The 17636-nt window shown below is 34.7% G+C and overlaps 1 protein-coding gene across 1 annotated transcript in view; it reads left to right on the top strand.

The window, feature by feature from the left end:
- The window catches only part of ATP8A1 (ATPase phospholipid transporting 8A1), a 113508-nt gene that overhangs the window by 35684 nt on the left and 60188 nt on the right, over positions 1–17636 (top strand). Inside the window, exons 14-21 of the mRNA XM_026846964.1 lie at positions 19–107; positions 2167–2211; positions 4737–4809; positions 6799–6904; positions 8135–8217; positions 8395–8444; positions 14452–14521; positions 15565–15649. Of these exons, the coding sequence (XP_026702765.1) occupies positions 19–107; positions 2167–2211; positions 4737–4809; positions 6799–6904; positions 8135–8217; positions 8395–8444; positions 14452–14521; positions 15565–15649 (601 nt within the window). The remainder of the gene's footprint in view (positions 1–18; positions 108–2166; positions 2212–4736; positions 4810–6798; positions 6905–8134; positions 8218–8394; positions 8445–14451; positions 14522–15564; positions 15650–17636) is intronic.

Genomic DNA, 17636 nt, shown 5'->3' with positions numbered 1-17636 from the left:
ATTTTATCATTCATCTAGGTCAAATACATATTTTCTGACAAAACGGGTACCCTGACATGCAACGTCATGCAATTTAAGAAGTGTACTGTAGCAGGAATTGCTTATGGGTAGGTATTTTTATATACTTTTATTTATCTCTGTGCCTTTCTTTTCCTCTGCCTGTGCATATTTACCCATCCATTATTACTACAGTTAAAATAAATTTATGCATGGCAATATGTACAACTAGAAGTCAGTTTGTGACCATGAAATGTTACTTATGAGAGGTATCATCACTTCAGTCATGACATCTCTTTTTGCAAGCAGGAACAAAAATAAAGCTTAAATACCAAAGGCTTATTGCTGTAACACAACTTCAGTTTGCATGTTTTTTCTATTGCTCAGTCTGTTTAATGTTACAAAAAAGATGATTTCCCTCATTCTTGCAAAAAACTTATATCATTGTCCATGCTTCATATTTTATGAAGGCACATGCTCTTGCAATAACTAATATGCAGGATGAACAAGAATTTGAATTGCAGTACTGCAGCATGAACTACAGTACTGTAGTCACCATTCAAGTGGCTTTTACAAATACTGTTATAGTGATACAACTCCAAATATCAATGTTGCTATTAAGAAATCTTTCCAAATAAAGGCAAGCAAAGCATTTTACTATTTCTTTGTTAACATTTGCAGCCAACTCCTTCAACAGATTTTGTAAATGCCCCAAACCTCTAAGACTGTTTACTATGAAAAAATATAATTAGAACAATAAAGAGAGCAGAAGCACCTACATTATAAATGCCCTTGTGGCTTACCAGTATGTGAGATGCTGGACCTGGGCCAATCTCAGAACATTCAGTAGCAGATAGTTAGACACCTCTAGAGCTGGGCAGAGATCAAGCAGAGGTTATGAAATTAAGTGTTGGGCTTGTGATAAAGGTGGTGATTTGGCTTTTGTGGCTTTATCATTTGGATCTCTTTGAACATCCTAGTTTTCAGGAGTCTAATCTAGGCTGTCTGTTTTGAAATAACTTACACCCTTATTGCATTAACCATACTGATGATTTTCTTAACTAACAGTTGCAGTAAAATACAGTTCTTACCCTGGTATTTCAAATATGTGTGTAAAAGTGTGTGTATGTGTGTATATATATATATATATATATATGTGTGTGTGTGTGTGTATATATATATATATATATATATAGGGCTCAGTTTCAACCACATGAGCTAATTTTATGACTACAGAGAAACTGCTCTGAGCTAACTATTTTCAAATTCTTTGTACACCAGTTTTAATCTTAAAAAAAAATATTAATGATAATGGTACTTAAAAACAGTATTTGATACTCAGTTCATGATATATCTTCATGTGAAGTTGGTATAGCACAAATTCTAAAATTATTCCTTTATGAAACCTAGGTGTGAATGTATTTTTCAGAAAAAATAATCTGATTTTTTTTCTTTCTATACTTTCCAGCTCCCACCTCATTTTGAAAAGACATAGACTGTTTTTCTGATTAGCATCACTGTTCAGAAAGCAGAGTTTCTCTTTACAGCGAATAGCCATTCCAGCATCTCTTATTGCTGCTCAGAGAACAAAATCACTCTGTCTTTCTGTATTGATGCAAATAAGAAGTTGGGAACACAGAAGAGGGTAAAATTGTCTGTTCTGTCTCCCATGCCTCTTTGTGTTATAAATTGTGATATGTTCAGACCTCTGTCATCGCAGGGGAGAGTTCTGTGCGTTCTATGACTAGCTTTATTCATCAGCATTTTGTGAATTCAGCCAGACAAGCTGCATTAGCGTGACTTCAGATAATTAAAAAAATACCTTTTGTTTAATGAGAAACTATAACAATGTATATATACTGAAATATAAAGCAAGATCTATAAAGAGGGCAAATGCCTTTATATCTATTAGTACAAGTTAGTAAGTAGACAAGCTTTCAGTTGAAAAAAATGATTATTTATAGTTTATGAAGCCTCAAGAGAAACATTCTTTTGCAATATTTTATTATTATCTAAGCACTAGCAAAATACTCAGTTAAGATACCTTTAAGACATTTTTTAGTAATTTAATTTCATTAACTGACTTTTTTTATACGTGATCCAATTTTTTTAGCCTTTATGATTCTTTTTCCTCTCCCTGTTTCTATTCTTCCCTTACTTCTTGTGCAGCCATTGCCCTGAGCCTGAGGATTATAGTGTTCCTTCAGATGATTGGTAAGCTCTAAAAATCATTTAGTATGTGGTGTTTGTTGAAGATTCAAGATCAAAACCAATGAGCGAGACATTTAGAAATGAGCTAAATGTGAGGTATTTTAGCTTCAATTTGATTCAGACTGACAGACTCTTACTCAAATCTGTGCCATCAGTATTCTACAGCATTAGCTGTGTACTCTGGAATAGAATTGCTAATAGGGACATGGAAGTAAAGTGCAATCAATTATTCTACTGATAATTCTGTACAATTCAGAATTCAGTTTTGTCTTTTGTTAAGGTAGTTGGTATTATGATAACTTTGATCAAACTTTTCTACTGTTATTTAGTAATAGGTTAGTAATAATCTAACATGTTTGGAAAAAAGGTCCATATTTGAGAGTTAAAAATATATAATAAGTTATTGTTAATATTTTACTTCCTACAGCTAGTTTTAGAGTATTAGCACTACCTAGTTCTTAACTGAAACTGAGATTAAAGCACCTAAATACACTTGGGGCCAGCGTTAATCTCCTAACTGGTACCTCAGGAGAGACTAAATCCTGTCTTCCTTTCTGCTGCCATCTGCATGATGCCTTGTACTACTTCATCATACTTTCTTAAATTAAATATATTCAATACTGCTCAAAATACACTCAGATTGGGAAAAAATGTCATTTACAGTCTTTGAATTATCACTGTTGTGTTTGTTCAGGCAGTCACAAGCAAGGTATGTCACACAAAACTGTATTGTTGTCATGTTTAAAAAGTTTGAAGGAACAAAACCTTGCTTTGCTAGACTACAAAGTCATTCTTTCTCAATATTTAAAAAGAAAAACCTGAAAAATCTCCACCACATACACATAAGAAGTGGCACACAACCAGACCCCAAAATTTCACCGCATCCGAATATCATCATTTGATGTAGTAGCAAGATGTTTCTTACGAAGATGTGTGTGTGCTTGCTTAACTGCACACAACTGAGTGATTTCATTAGAATAATGCAACGCTTACATGAAATTAAGCATGCTTCCTCATAAGATATTTATGAAATAACACTGGTCTTGACTAATACACATCAAAATCTTTATAAGCACATCTGAAATTGATAAACTGATGCCTGAACTGCAGTTTAAAAAACCCAAAACGTCCCTTTTATAAGTGAGTAACATCTTGTATATACTTATGAAATAAGATACTTAAGATGAAAATTTTTTGTATACAAATCTATTGTAATTAATAGAATCTGTTTGACAGTGATGTACTGAATTCCAAATATTTTAATTTTAATTTTTTTTTTTTTTTTTAAGAATTGTTTGACACAACATACACTGGCAAATAATTTTATTTTTTTTAGCACTGAGAATCTGGAAAAAGTCTTTCTGTCAGAAAGCTTTAAGGAAACAAAGCTTAAACTTTACACTCTAAACAAATTTAAAGTATCTGAAGTGTTAACATTTGGCACTTCAGGTTCTATTTGTATTTTAAAAAAACAGCTTGGTGAATGAGGATGATTTGAATTTCTCACTTTAATATTGGGTTTTTTTTAAAAGTAGTCCTTAAATGGTCATATAGAGGAGGTACTGACATTTTATATTCCTTTATGGTAGTACAGGACTAAAACAGCTTGGTTTTGGTTTTCATAGAGAATCATTAGACTGACTTTGTATATGGCTTAACCTTCAACAGAACACCGAACATGTTCACTCTCTTCTAAGGTTATGTGAGCCAAGAAAAGTTCCAAAGTAAATGAAAAAAGAATACTTTCCTCCAATCTGGTTCACTTTTCAGCACTGTTTTGTTTTACTGATATTCAAACTCAAGTATATTGTCTTAATACTCAAGTTATCTGGAGTTACAAGTCTTCCTAGAAATATCTACATTTTTCAGCTTCGGCCAGAAGACTTGTGCAAATTGAGAGATGTTAATATATTACTTTATTTCTCCAGAACCATCTCCACTTGCATCTGTTCAGTCCCTTTCTGCTTCACTGTTGCTGTGCCTTTTCTATCCATCAGTTTACTAGATTCCTTTTTGGTAATGATAGAAAACAAACCCTCTCTATGAAGACTTCCCTGATATCTGAAGTCAGTTTGCTTACCCCTTTCAGATACCATACTTTCTTTTTTGCGAACATTTGCAAACCTATTCCAAAGCTGCTAATTTCTCAAGAAATGTCATCTCTTCAGGCATATCTTGTTCTGACTCTCTTCAATAATCTCATTCTAGAGATCGGAAGGCAATAAGCCATAGTCTTACATTGTAGATTTAGTTTTACTTCATCCTACATTACCTGAAGTCAGCAGAGAAACTTCCCTGAATTTAAGTGTATTTGTATAAATCAAGGTTTCTTAAAATTAGATAAACTTTGGAGATGTGAAACAAGTATCTTTTCACTTAATTTTCTCCCGGTGTGTGATTTCAGCCTTTGTTGTAGCAGCTACAACCCAAAATTTGTGTTTGACCTTAGCGCAGTAGTGTGCATGATTTGTATATGAGTGGTTAAGAATATGCTAATGATGATTTCTTTTCTGCTTAATTATTTCTAGGCAGGGCTCACAAAATGGAGAAGAAAAAACATTTAGTGACACATCATTACTGGAGAATCTTCAAAACAATCATGTAAGTTATATAAAAACAATTACTGTTGTTTTATGAAATCAAACAATTGCTTTCAGTAAGTCAAAAGATTATGTCCTTTAAAGGAAAATAAATAAATTACATATTTACACAAAATCAGCATGTCCCCATGAATAGTTGTATAATTGTTGTTAATACTTGTTAATTAGATCCAGCCTTTCTTTTTTTCTTTTTTCTTTTTTTTTATGGTATAATTCAGATGTTGTGGATTTGAAATACAATAGTCTTACATTCTTCATTCTGTGGGTGTTTTAACATTAATTATGCTGTCCAGATGATGTCATGACATCCATCAAAGCTTTCAGGATCAGTCAAATTAACTTACTATCCTGACATGACTTAGTATTTCTGTGCCAAGGCTTAGACAAGACTCAGGAGTTAACCATGTACATTGGTTTTGTGTATATGCTTTCATGAGGTTAGATCACCAGTTCAGATGATGAAATGAAACAGGCATTCTAGAGGCTGGTATTTGCCCCAGAGAGACAATACATTTCCCAGAAAGTTAATAGCTTGATTTGATTTGACTAAGAAATTACCACTTTCTGTTCGTTATTTATACAGGAGATGATTTTGCTTAATCATAACCAAGAACATATACCTTAAGTAGTGTAACTTTATTCTCTTTTTGAAGAGTGCAAATAAACTACTGTTTTCTTTCCTTAAATTTTGTCTTCCTGGGAGGATAATTTCAGGATAACTGTCAGACAGTGAAGCATTGTGTTCTTACAGATGGCACAGTCTTAAATGCTAGACATCTGAGTGCAAATCTCAAGTGTATCTAAAGCAGAGAGGGCTCTTATACTTACCTGCAGAGGTCATTTTCAGTGTTATTGACATAGACTGCTTGGAAGAGGCATTGTCCAGTTACTGCTGTTGTCTAGAAAATCCTTGGCATGCAGGTGGTTGAATGTCGAAAGCTTTCAGTTAGATAAGTAGTCTTAAGTGTGTATATATATATGAGCTATAAAAATACATTTTTATGCATCTTAAAGTTAAATTCAGGCACACATTCAGTGAGAGGTTTCACCATTGTGTGTTAAATGTGTTCTGAAGTGCTTTGGAAAAGAATCTGTAATTCAGCCTTCTGAATACATTTTGCAGGATCTAGGGACCCTCAGTGGAAGCAGACAGGAACCTGCTCCCATTAGTGTTTCTGCACTATGGAATTAAGTTAGGTTATAGAGTAATTGTAACATTATCTTCATTGTTCAAATGCTTAGTCTGTTACTAATCTGAAATACTATAAATATGCTACAAAAAACCTCAGTTGAGGTGATGCTGGAGTTTCTTTTGACCAACCATTCAGGAGTCAGTTCATTCATTTGCAAATTTCAGCTGTACTAATAAGATTCTTAGCTGTATTTGTCCAAAACGGTCAACTGTTTTGCCTACATACACTCTTCCCTCCTCTTTTGGCTAAATAACTTAAAATTGTTTCAGTTTTGTAGACATGTCCCCAGTACATTGATCTAAATATCTTCCTCTGAAAGCTGTCTGCCTGCCCTTGCAGCATTTTCCACATGATTTTTGGATTCGATAAAGATTCTTAAAAAGGGTTATCAAATATGGTATTAGACAAAAGTAATATTTTAGTAAAAAAGACAAAATCCAAGGAGACTTAAGTGAATAAAATAAAATTCTTTTCTTAGAGCGTCCAGACTTACCTTCCCTAAAAAATGCTTATTTGAATTATTCTGTGTTTCTGGTTATCTACTTTTGTAGATAGCAAATGCCACTAAATTCTGTCTATATAGCTGATACTGAACTACAGCAGCAAGAATTTATTCTGTAAGTTGACATTAGTGTACAGGTAATGTCTGGTTTGTTTAATTGTTGCTATTTTTTAAAGAAGAGAGAAAAACTATTTCACTATTTTTTTCCTGATAATTAGTTGTCTATATCTATTATTACATTTCAGTTAGTTATTGCTTAAATGATTAATCACGCTCTGACATTTTTTTTTTAAAGCCAACTGCACCTATAATATGTGAGTTTTTGACAATGATGGCAGTGTGTCATACAGCAGTTCCAGAAAGAGAAGGTGATAAAATTATATATCAAGCAGCATCTCCAGGTGAGACTCAAATAATTGAGTGAACATACAGTGAAGTATTCTATCAACTCAACAACCAAATTTTATTCAGAGTTTGTTGTTTTTTGAAGTATCTTCAAAATTAAAAAAGAAAACCCATCCCTGAAAAAAGAGTTGGTGTCAGCTAAAATCAGTTTTGTCAAAAATGGATTTATACTTTTCCCATTTGCCTTGGAAAATATATATGGATATCCTGTGGATTATGTAAGGGCAAAGGGTGATTCAGCACTCCTAAATTGCTGTCAGATTGCTGTGAAAGTCTGAAGGAACTGCTCTAATGCAAATAGAAATCGAATCAGGAGACAAATTGATGTCCTTGTTTGTGAACCTATTCTGTACTTGGTAACCATAGTATTGATTTAGAACAGACTGTTTGTAATCAAAAATGAAGGAGAAATGTTTTTCATAGCATAAAAGTTGTGATAAATTTTACTAGAGAGTGAGTACAGATTATAGTACAAAAGGTCTGGTTCAAACCTACTGTGGCTTATAGACAATTTTTAAATTCAGGAAATGATGAAGAAAGGCAAAATGATATGCTTAATTCTGCTGAGATAATCTATTGTAACAATTTATGATGGGAGAAATGACATGAAGTGCAGAGTCTCCAGCCTTTGTCTTTTCTGTCTGCCCCAACTCCTAGGTGCCTCTCTCTCTAAATTCTGTCCTTCAGCAGTTGAAGGACAGAGGTAGAGCTATAAATTAAACTAACTGGGCCATGGCAATGTTCTTCTGGTCATCGTGAGCAAATTCTGTTCTGACATCCTGTGCCATTTGGAGAGAACTGATGCCTGTGGGAGGCTGGGTTGTTGCTTGGAATGTTTTCTGCATGTAGTCATTGAAGTTAATCTATTATTTACAGGAATGACTTACCATTCTTCTCTTCTAAAACAGAATTTAAACAAAAATAAATGTATCTTGTCCAGTGCCCCACTGAGGAAAGTGCTTGCCTAGGTGCTTTGAAGAGGATGTTCTTGTTACTGAGCTGAGAGGCATGTTCCTTTGGGGGCTTACTTCCTCTGAACTGTAAATTCATTTCATCGGTTTTCACAGTAGAAACAAAGAGTTCTTTCCAGCACCACTTCTAATCTTAAAAATCTGTAAAGGAAAAAGGAAGTCAAAAGTAGAAAAGCTTAGAATGTATCCATTAAATCATTGGGTAAACTCACAGTTTTCTGGTACATCTGCAAAATGACTATTGACTTGTTGCAGATGAAGGAGCATTGGTCAGAGCAGCCAGGCATCTTCGTTTTGTATTCACTGGAAGGACACCTGACTCAGTAATCATAGAGTCTGTAAGTACATTGGAGTAACGGTGTAATTTGCTGTATTTACTCTTGTTGTATTAAATAATTTCTCAATAACTGCATCATGGTACGTATCTATTCAGACATTGTTTGGCTGGTTTTGGTTCTTTTGCTTGAGGTTTTTTGCATTCATTCTCACCTTTTTTTTTTTTTTTAATTCTTTAGCTGGGACAGGAAGAGAGATATGAACTGCTAAATGTCCTGGAATTTACAAGGTAAACAGCATGTTGTGTGCTTAGTGTCTTTTTGTGAAAATACTTTATGAATTTTTCTTATATAAAAAATGCAAACATTTTTACCCATTTGTATCAGCAAAGTATGCAGACTGTATGGCTTATATTTCTGTAATATGTGATCATACTTTAAGCAAAGCAGTGTCTGTGATTAAGATCACACTTTTGGTTTTATTGTAAAGCATTTTCAGAGGCATGTATTTTTTCTCTTGTCTCCTTTTTTGGCTAGTATTTTTCACTTTTGCTTTTGCACCAAGATTGAAAAAACTGTTATCTCAAAACTTAAAAAAATTGTGTGAAAAGATAGTATAGGAAAGTACTTTTAAATGTATTTCTGAAAGCCCTGGCACCATGATTTATTAAAATTTTCATATTTGTGGACGGGGGGAAGATTCAAATAAACATTACATAACTTATGTTTGCTTTGACTGATAGAATGAGATTTTGCATTTGACCTTGAATATACTTGCATAATTCTGACTTGTTTAAATACTCTAGACTGAAATCTATTCTCTTCTGAGCAACATCACGTGCTTTGCTTTCAGTAAAAATTTTCTGTCAGAGCTCTTGGAATTATAAAAGCACCCATAAGAAATCTGGATGCAGTTTCACTTGTTACGTAAATCTGTTTAAATTGTATCCATGTATGCCATATGTGTTCCAAGTGTTTGCATAGGCCTATTGCTTATTTTGGCACAGGGTGGGGAAGGGATTTGTATGTAGAGGAAGCTCTTTTTTTCTTAGAATGATTACTTGTAATTGTTCCTGCGTAAGGTTATCACTGTTTTCCTTCCTGTCCTATTATGTTTCCTTAAGCTTAGCTAAAGAAGTAAAAAGATCAAAAATTAAAATCCAAGGCAATACTACAGAAACAGGATGAAGATGTATAGGTTGGGTGAATTGAGAGAAGTAGTTGCCTATAGTTATGATAATAGCAATAATAATGTGAAACAAAAAGAAAGAACACCACAGTAAAAAAAAAAAAATTACATGACAGAAGGTAATAATTATAGTTTTGAAAGCCTTCTAATGTCTTTTAATGACTGTTTACAATTACTGTTCATTTTATATATTGTAGAGGACATACTTGAAATTTTTCAGATTTATGCCATGGTTTCTTTCTTCTGTAGCTACTTCTTTCACTTTCTGTTCCAGAAAGTTAGCAAGTATGTAGCAAAAAGTGCATTGTTGTTAGTTTGATATCTCTGAAACTTTATGCTCCATTCATGGAATAGCAGTGAAGGATTCTTATATTGCTTCTGGTTTTTATCTTTGTCTTGATTTCATAGATCTTTTTTTAATTTCTGTGTCAGTCTAAATTTGTAATTTAAACAGTGGTACTTTACAGAGAAAGGATAATTGCTTTTAAATCTTAACCTTTTGGAGGATTAAGCGTTTTGGTGGAAACCAAACACCCAACTTTATGAAACATTCGTTTTTTATAGCTGTTTTTGTTCTTAATTCTGTAATATTCAGCTTTGCTTGGAACTGACTTGTTGGAGGCGCTAGAGGTCACCCTTGTTCCAGAGCAAGAGAAATTTTGGCTCCAAAACAACACCATCTGTATGGGTAGGAGCACATACCTTCAGAGGAGTAATCTAACGATTAGACTATTGAGTTAAAGAGTTTCCAGGTGTTTCAAGTTTTTCCCAGAAAAAATGGAAACTAATTCATTGCCACCTTCCAGTAAAAGCCAGATAAGACTCTTCTGCAAGTAGTGTGCAACAGTGTCAACATTTGATAGGATAGACTTTTGGAGAAGTATGTTACAGAAATAAAACTTGTAGGAATGTTTGGTAGACTTGTCTTTTATGGCAGTCTCTTTTTTACAGTGATCATAGCTATGCCTGTGAAAAGAGAAGTAGCAGATTTATACAATATGCTGATTATACCAAGGAAGTAGCTTTCAGTCTAACTGGCAGGTGAGCATACTGAAAGCCACTGATAATCCTTAACCAGCTAATTATTCCTAAAATGTAGTGCTAATCCCTGTGGAGAAAATAGTGTCTTGATAACTTGTGCTGAGTTTAAGTTGTGTCCAGTAGATACTCTACTCAGATGCCACAACTGCTGTGGTACCTTAAGCTCAAGGAAGTGAAGGGTTGTTCAGACATTCTGCTGTTCAGGGCTCCCCATGCTGTCAGGAAAGGAACTGTGTGGTGTTGTGCCTGTTCTTGTATTCTGTCACCTGAAAATGTAACAAATAGGAAAAATGCAGCTATCTCTTGGGAGCCAAAACAGCTCCTAAAATATGTATCTGCGAAGCAGGGGAAGACAAGGCTCTATGTTAGTTAAGGATCCAGAAGCATAGAAAATCTTATGCTTACTGTCATCTCTGTGCCAACTACGTGCACTGTCTTTTCATCTGGGCCAGTTGCAAAGATGAGCATGAGTGGGTGATTCCTTGTTTCAGTAAGCATAAGCGATGCCCATGATCAGTGCACAAATTGCACCAGTCCTTGCATTAACGTGTCATTACTGGCAGTGCTACTGAATGAGATGTTGACTTGTATATGCTTGCTTTCTGAGGGAAATGAATTAAACTTTTAGTAATTTCACTGGCAAGCATTGAGTATAGATGTAGTAATAACATCTCGATATCTGGAGTATGTACCATCTATTGATTTAATGACTGACTTTCATCTGTATCACTGGGACATACCTCCACAGTCTAGCAGAAACCGTTTGTGTGAGAGTTACGGAGCAAAGCTTCTTGTCTAAAACCTAAATATTTTTGATTTAGAATGCCAGTGTATTTACCTGAAGTACAACAATAGCTTGATAGTCCGCTCTCTGATCAGTTTTATGAATATTCCGTGTTGCCTTGGTGTTCTACTGGGCAGACAGAAGGCCTCCCTCTAGAGCATTTGAGACTTTTATCTCCTCTCCGTCATTCAAACAGGTCCAGAATATACTGATCCTGTTTTATGAATGAAGACTGATACTTCTAAATGTAGAAAGAGTGGCTGACAGAGGAAGTACCAAAACCTCTGTAGCAGTATTTTTTTGCTGTGTTTTTGTGCTCGCGCTCTGAAGAAATTTTCATCTTACACCTGAGACGAATTTTAAAGTAACGGGGCCCATGAAGAGCTGCTTCTGGAAGTGGCAAATCTTGAGACCAAGGAAGTATTTCTGTCCTCTTAAGATGTTTCTGTCCATCTGTAATCCCATGGCAACTCCATGGGAATTGCCAGCTATTCTGCCTCCTTGTCACAACCCAAAGGTTTACCTGGCCTCTGGCTATATAGAGATCATGACAGTGGTTTTGCAGGATTCCATGGCACACAAAAGCACAGAGGTTTTATTTTCTAAATTTCTTTATTACAGATTACTACAAATTACTATTAGTAAAGCCAAGTATATGCATAAGGAATAAAGTACATTTATATTTTAATAGGATCAGCCATCAATAGTAGCAGCAAATATATATGTCTGTATATTATAAGTTGCTACTAAATTACCACTAGTGAAGAAATACACATATAATCAGTTACCTATATGTGCATGCACATACACACACACACATAGATATATATATATATATATATATATATTATTCGAAATAGTAGAGGTACAGTGCTCACCAAACAGCTCCCAGGAGTGGGGCCTCAAAGTTGATGATGGACAGTCTCACTTCAAAGAATGAGAGTCTGAAGTCAGCCAGGTATTCCTGGTGATGGTCCAATAGCTTGTCTAGGGGATCTCAGAGAAAAAATGATGCAGGGATGGTTGTCAGAGAGAGAGGCTCCATTTGGGGTAAAAGCAAGTCATTTTTATATGACAGAGACAGGGGATGTAGGACACCACCACCTGGAACAGTCAATAGATGCTGCTAACTTCTATTTTTCGTCTGGGACAGCCAATAGATATGGTGTTTTCTCTCGAGACAAATTTTTATTTTTCCAGACTGTTTTCCTGTTCTTTCAATTAGAACAACCAATTGTGGTTGCTGATTCCTACTTTCCCAGGATGTTTTCTCCCTTTTCCAGACTTTTTACCTGTTAATTGTAACTATTGCAGTTAGTACCTTGTTTCACACTTACGGTGTCTCAGGATGTCTCTGGTTTCTAGGTACCCAGCTGTACTTCAGAGATACTGCTGCAGTTCTCAAGGATGCTTCTGGTTTCCAGGCCTAGTTCCCAGGCTTTTCTCTGTCAGTGTTTCAGCAGACATCTTCTGTTCAGTATTTTTCCCCTTATAACCAGGTCACCTTTATGGCTGCTCACATCACTTTTATGGCGAAGAAAACAAAAAAAATGGTCTTACACTGACAGTTATTTGTAGCAGTGCAATTTTGTGGTTTTCTGTATTTCGCCAGTAAAAGGAAATAAAACTGTCACTGCAATGAAAAGGCTCATAAAAAGTTAGAAGTCCTTGACAGTAAGTCCTGCTCATTAGCTTTATTGCAGTTTTACTAAGAAAATGTATGTCAGTCAAGATTCAATATCTGTCTTCATAGCTAAAGTTTCAGAACGCTACAGGAAACATTGGTTATTCTCTGATACATCTTCAGTAGATAGGCAGCTGTATGCAGAACTTCAGGATTGCAGTCTTCTGGTATTGCAAGAGAAGTACAAAACTGCTGAGTTTTTACCTGTCAAGGGCATATATACCAAATTATTGTTTATACAAAGCCTAAATTACTGTAATTCCTCCACAGTTCCTTAACAGAACATTCAAGCAAGTGTAATGAATTTAAGTAGCAGTAGGTTAGATAATCTTGCCAGGAATCAAAGTTCATCTGAGATTTGCTTTTATTTTAGGCAACTTAACTGTGGTTTAGATGATCTGAATTTTGCCACTGTTGTCTAAGCAGATCCCCAACTGGACACTGTCTAAAAGTTTTTGGAATTCTGCTTATCTGAGGTTTTTTAGATTAGAGATGGAGTAAGAGTTGCAGCAGTTAATGCTTTTTTTATGCTTTCTTGTGCAATATTCACAGTAAAAAATTAATTCAGTATTGCAGTTTGGATGTCTGTACTTGAAGCAAAGCGCATGCACAGGTGGAATAGGAAAATATTTTCTTGAAGATAATATTCAGTCACTTCACCATTAATTAAAAAATTCTTTCCTTCACCTATCTCCATACATTCCACTTATTGGATGTTTTCTACAGCAGTCTGAACTTCAGGAACCATTCATGCAATAATGCTATTTAATGATGTATAAATGGGATCCAGTTCCAATGGGAACTGGATTTGTAAAGGGACCATTTATTTTTATGTCTTTTGTGTATTTTACTGTGAACTCTTGTGTGAGAAATGTGTTTTGTTCCCTGCATAGTTTCTGTGGATTTATTTAAAAAGTTGACATTTGAAAGAATTGTCCAGTCAAAATGTGTACTTATATGATCTTGAATCTAAAGTATGCTTGTTGGAGGACTTCCAAGGGAAGACAGAAAGCAGAAGAGTGACAGTCTTCTCCATGCTTTTTTCCAATTCCTACCTCAGTCATGAGGACAAAAAGAAAAAATACTTAGTTCTTATTAACAACTGAGAGCCCGAGAGTAGTTAAAATGAGGTGAGCCCCTTTCAAGTTCTTAGCATACTTAAAACTTTGCATGGTGAATGAAACTCCGGGATGACTGAAATAGGATTGCAGCACAGTATAGTGTACAAGAGACTCTTTTTGGCTGTGAAAGAAGAAAAAGATGCAATGGTCCGTGATGCAGTACATCTTGGTCATAAGTGCTTTGTGCTTTAAGATACTTTCTTGTGATCAGTAGACAGTATTCAGTAAAGGTGAAGATTCTCAAATTTGGTTTTGTGGGAAAAAGCCTACAGAATTATGCACAGAAAACCAGTATTCACTCTAATTATTGGACAGTAAAACTGTTTTTCCATCCCAGTCACCTGAGAACAAAGACTAGATAGACCTTACTTATTTTCCTTTTTCTTATGTAAGATATATTTTTATATTCTTAGGTAAAATGTTGGTAAATATTTATATTTATGAACCACCTTATATAAGGCATTTATTTCTCTTTCAGCTCTAGGAAGAGAATGTCAGTGATAGTTCGCACACCTTCGGGAAAGTTAAGACTCTACTGCAAAGGAGCCGTGAGTTTTATTCTGTTTTTACTGTATCAAAGAACATGTGCTACCAATACAAATGCATAAACAAAAAGTTGTTATAACTGCAGTGAAAACATCGAAAATGTGGGAGAAGGAATGTTGATGCCTTTTTCAATTTACATAGTTTAATTATGCAACTGTTTAATATGGTACACTAGTTAATGTCTGGTTTTACTAACTGCCTATAAAGGAATGACGACCTGTTCATCCTGTTCTTTGTAGTGGATTAATACCTTTATGTTTGCTATTATTAATTGCTTCCTTCTGTACTCCCAAGAAAATGGATGAATGTATTAGTTACTTGCTGTAGTAGCTGAGCATGAGTCACTAGGTAGAAACAGTAATTTAGCATAAGTCACTAGATGAGAATTTTAACATACTATTGATGTCATACTAGAAGTAAATTTTCCTGAACACAGCATCTATGGGAAGATATCTTAATCATAATGTAGCTGAGAATGGCAGAGTTGCTCGTTAGTGCTTGTTCTGTATCTTAAGTCGTTTGAGGGGGAGGGGGATGCAAATCCAGTTCTCGAAAGGTTTAAAAAAATTGAAGTTGATTGAATATAAATGTCCATTCTGTATCTACTTAAGTGGAGAGGAGAAGCTGTTGTTAATATCCCGTATATCAAGCTGGCTTCAAAAATCTGAGAATGGCAGTTATGAAACACTAAATTTACCTTTGGGGCTTAATATTAAAGAGGAAGAAATCATTTTAGGAGATCAGAAGAACTCACATGGCAAGCCGAAGGAAGATGCAGCACTTCTCAAAATGAAAGGAAATAACAGCAGAAAATGTAGGAAAGAAATACTGCATCATAGCAGAATTTGTCTATTTAGAGAATCTGAGGGTTTGGAATGTCCTTTTTTCCTTCCTTTGAAATAAAATTACTTCTATTCATTTTTGATGCTGAAATAAATTAATGCAGTGTTGCATATTTTTCTGCCATTTTCCTACATGATTTGTATTGCCTACATAAAAAACATTTTTTCTTAAATTGTTTTGAATTAATTTATTTGTTTTGTAGGATACTGTAATTTATGACCGTCTTGCTGAAAGTTCAAAATACAAAGAAATCACCTTAAAACATCTAGAGCAGTTTGCTACAGAAGGTGGGTGATATTATTCAATAAAAAACTATGAAATTGAGTTACTGCTGAACTTTTCAGTTTTGCAATTTTATGTTGCTGTAATGTTTTGTTCATGTTATGTTTGAAAATTACTTTTTAGTAATGCCTCCTAAAAAAGATCTTCCTCTTCCTGAGAAGTTTCAGTAATAAGTTCATGCTTAAAAACAAACAAACAAAAACTATACACAGAGTACACAGTAGAGTCCTTTAGACAAAATATATTTTTCCAGAGAGCAAACACATTGCATATTGTTTCTGTGAAGATTTCATTTCCCATGACCACTTTCGTGTCTCACACACAATGGATGCTGTAGGGCTGGCACACAGGAAGAAGCAGCCAAACTGAAGATGCTTGGAAGTGATTAGTGTGGTGCTTTTTAAGGTAGTTCAATGCTATATTATTTCTGTCATCAGTCACAATAAGGGGAACTGCTAGCACTAGCTTTCCATATAGTGTGTTGTGGTATCTCTGCTGTTTTAACACTCTTACAAAGCAGTTGCTGAGGGTGGAGAACCCCTCCATGTTCCAAGTAGGAGTAATAAGTAAAATTTAAAAGGCTGTGAAATTAAGATGATTGATACAAACAGCCAGTTACTTAATAATAGTAGATTTCCCAGTACAGATGTGAGCAGAAAAGCAGACTGTAGAAAAGCTTCTGTTTTCGTGTAAGTAGTTCTAGCACAATTCCTAGATGTTCCATGCCATGCTTTCTTTCTGGTATCTTAAAGCCTTATAGAGTTGTACAGTGAAGTATCATAGTGTTTTAATTTATCAATGAGTTGGGAGAGAGTAGTTTGGAGAAAAATTCCAATAGTTATGGGAATCTGAACTGCAATTTTTCTACCTCTTAATTTTTTTAATACACTGTTACTAGAACATTAAAGTTATCTTTAATGTGCCTCAAGAAGTAAGCTTACACTGGGAGGCAGACTATTGAAATATTTTCCTTCTCAAATAGAATTCTTACCTTTTGGTAACTGATGTCCGGCCAGACCATCTTGTATCAGGAAAGGTCCTCTTTCTGTCTGTTAAACATATGACTTCTCTAATTCTTCTCTTTTGATTTATAATGGAATTTGGCGTTTTGATCAGTGTCATAGGCAGCACCTTCAGTCTTTTGATTCTGTCAGTGACAGCATAAGCAAGCCACAGATCTGCTTCTTTTGTTAGTTTTCCATATCAAGATCTCTGCAGGAAACATTTGGCTAGCCTTAAATAATCTTAGGGTATCAAAGATATAATAAATTATACAATAAAGTTGAAAGCAGAACTAAAACCAAACAGATTTTATGGTACAACTTAAAGCCTCAGATACCCCCGTTGAACTCATGAATCTAGTTGTGTGAACTGATTGGCCAGTTTGGGGTTTTATAAAGGCCTAACCAGGGTTGATCAAGGAAAATTTACTTATATATGAAGATAGTTTGAGTCATAAGGCTCTGTGTGTGTGTGTGTGTGTGTGTGTGTGTGTATATATATATATATATATATATATAAATAGAAGGCTAAATATACCTTAAAGAAAAGGTAAAAATAGACCAATATCTTCTATCCTGTCTGAACTGATCTGGAAATTTCAATCCAGTTCTTAATTACTGTTCTCATTAAATCAGTGGTACAACTGATACAATTTTTTCCTTAGCAGTCAGGTCAGACTGAATAAATCAACATAAAAAATGAAAAATTCCACCCGCCTTTAAAACCACTGTACATACATATTAGTGTTAAGAAGTTTGTTCAAATACTTTTTGTAACCTTCTTTTCTACAGATGAAAAGATTTACTCTTCAGAAGAATGAAGTACTAACCTTTCAAAAGCATAAATTCAATCTTTTTTTTTTTTAATAAAGTACCTCTCTCTCTGGAATTGATTAAAGAAATCGGTATTTATTTTTGTATCAGATTTAAATTGCAGCTGATGACGTTGCAAAATTCCTCATGAGTATCCTTTCATGTGGCAGTACAGTAT

This window comes from Athene cunicularia (assembly GCF_003259725.1).
Source record: "Athene cunicularia isolate RWA chromosome 4 unlocalized genomic scaffold, athCun1 chr4_part1, whole genome shotgun sequence".
In the NCBI taxonomy this organism is placed as follows: domain Eukaryota; kingdom Metazoa; phylum Chordata; class Aves; order Strigiformes; family Strigidae; genus Athene; species Athene cunicularia.
This window is presented reverse-complemented; position numbering and strand designations above follow the sequence as displayed.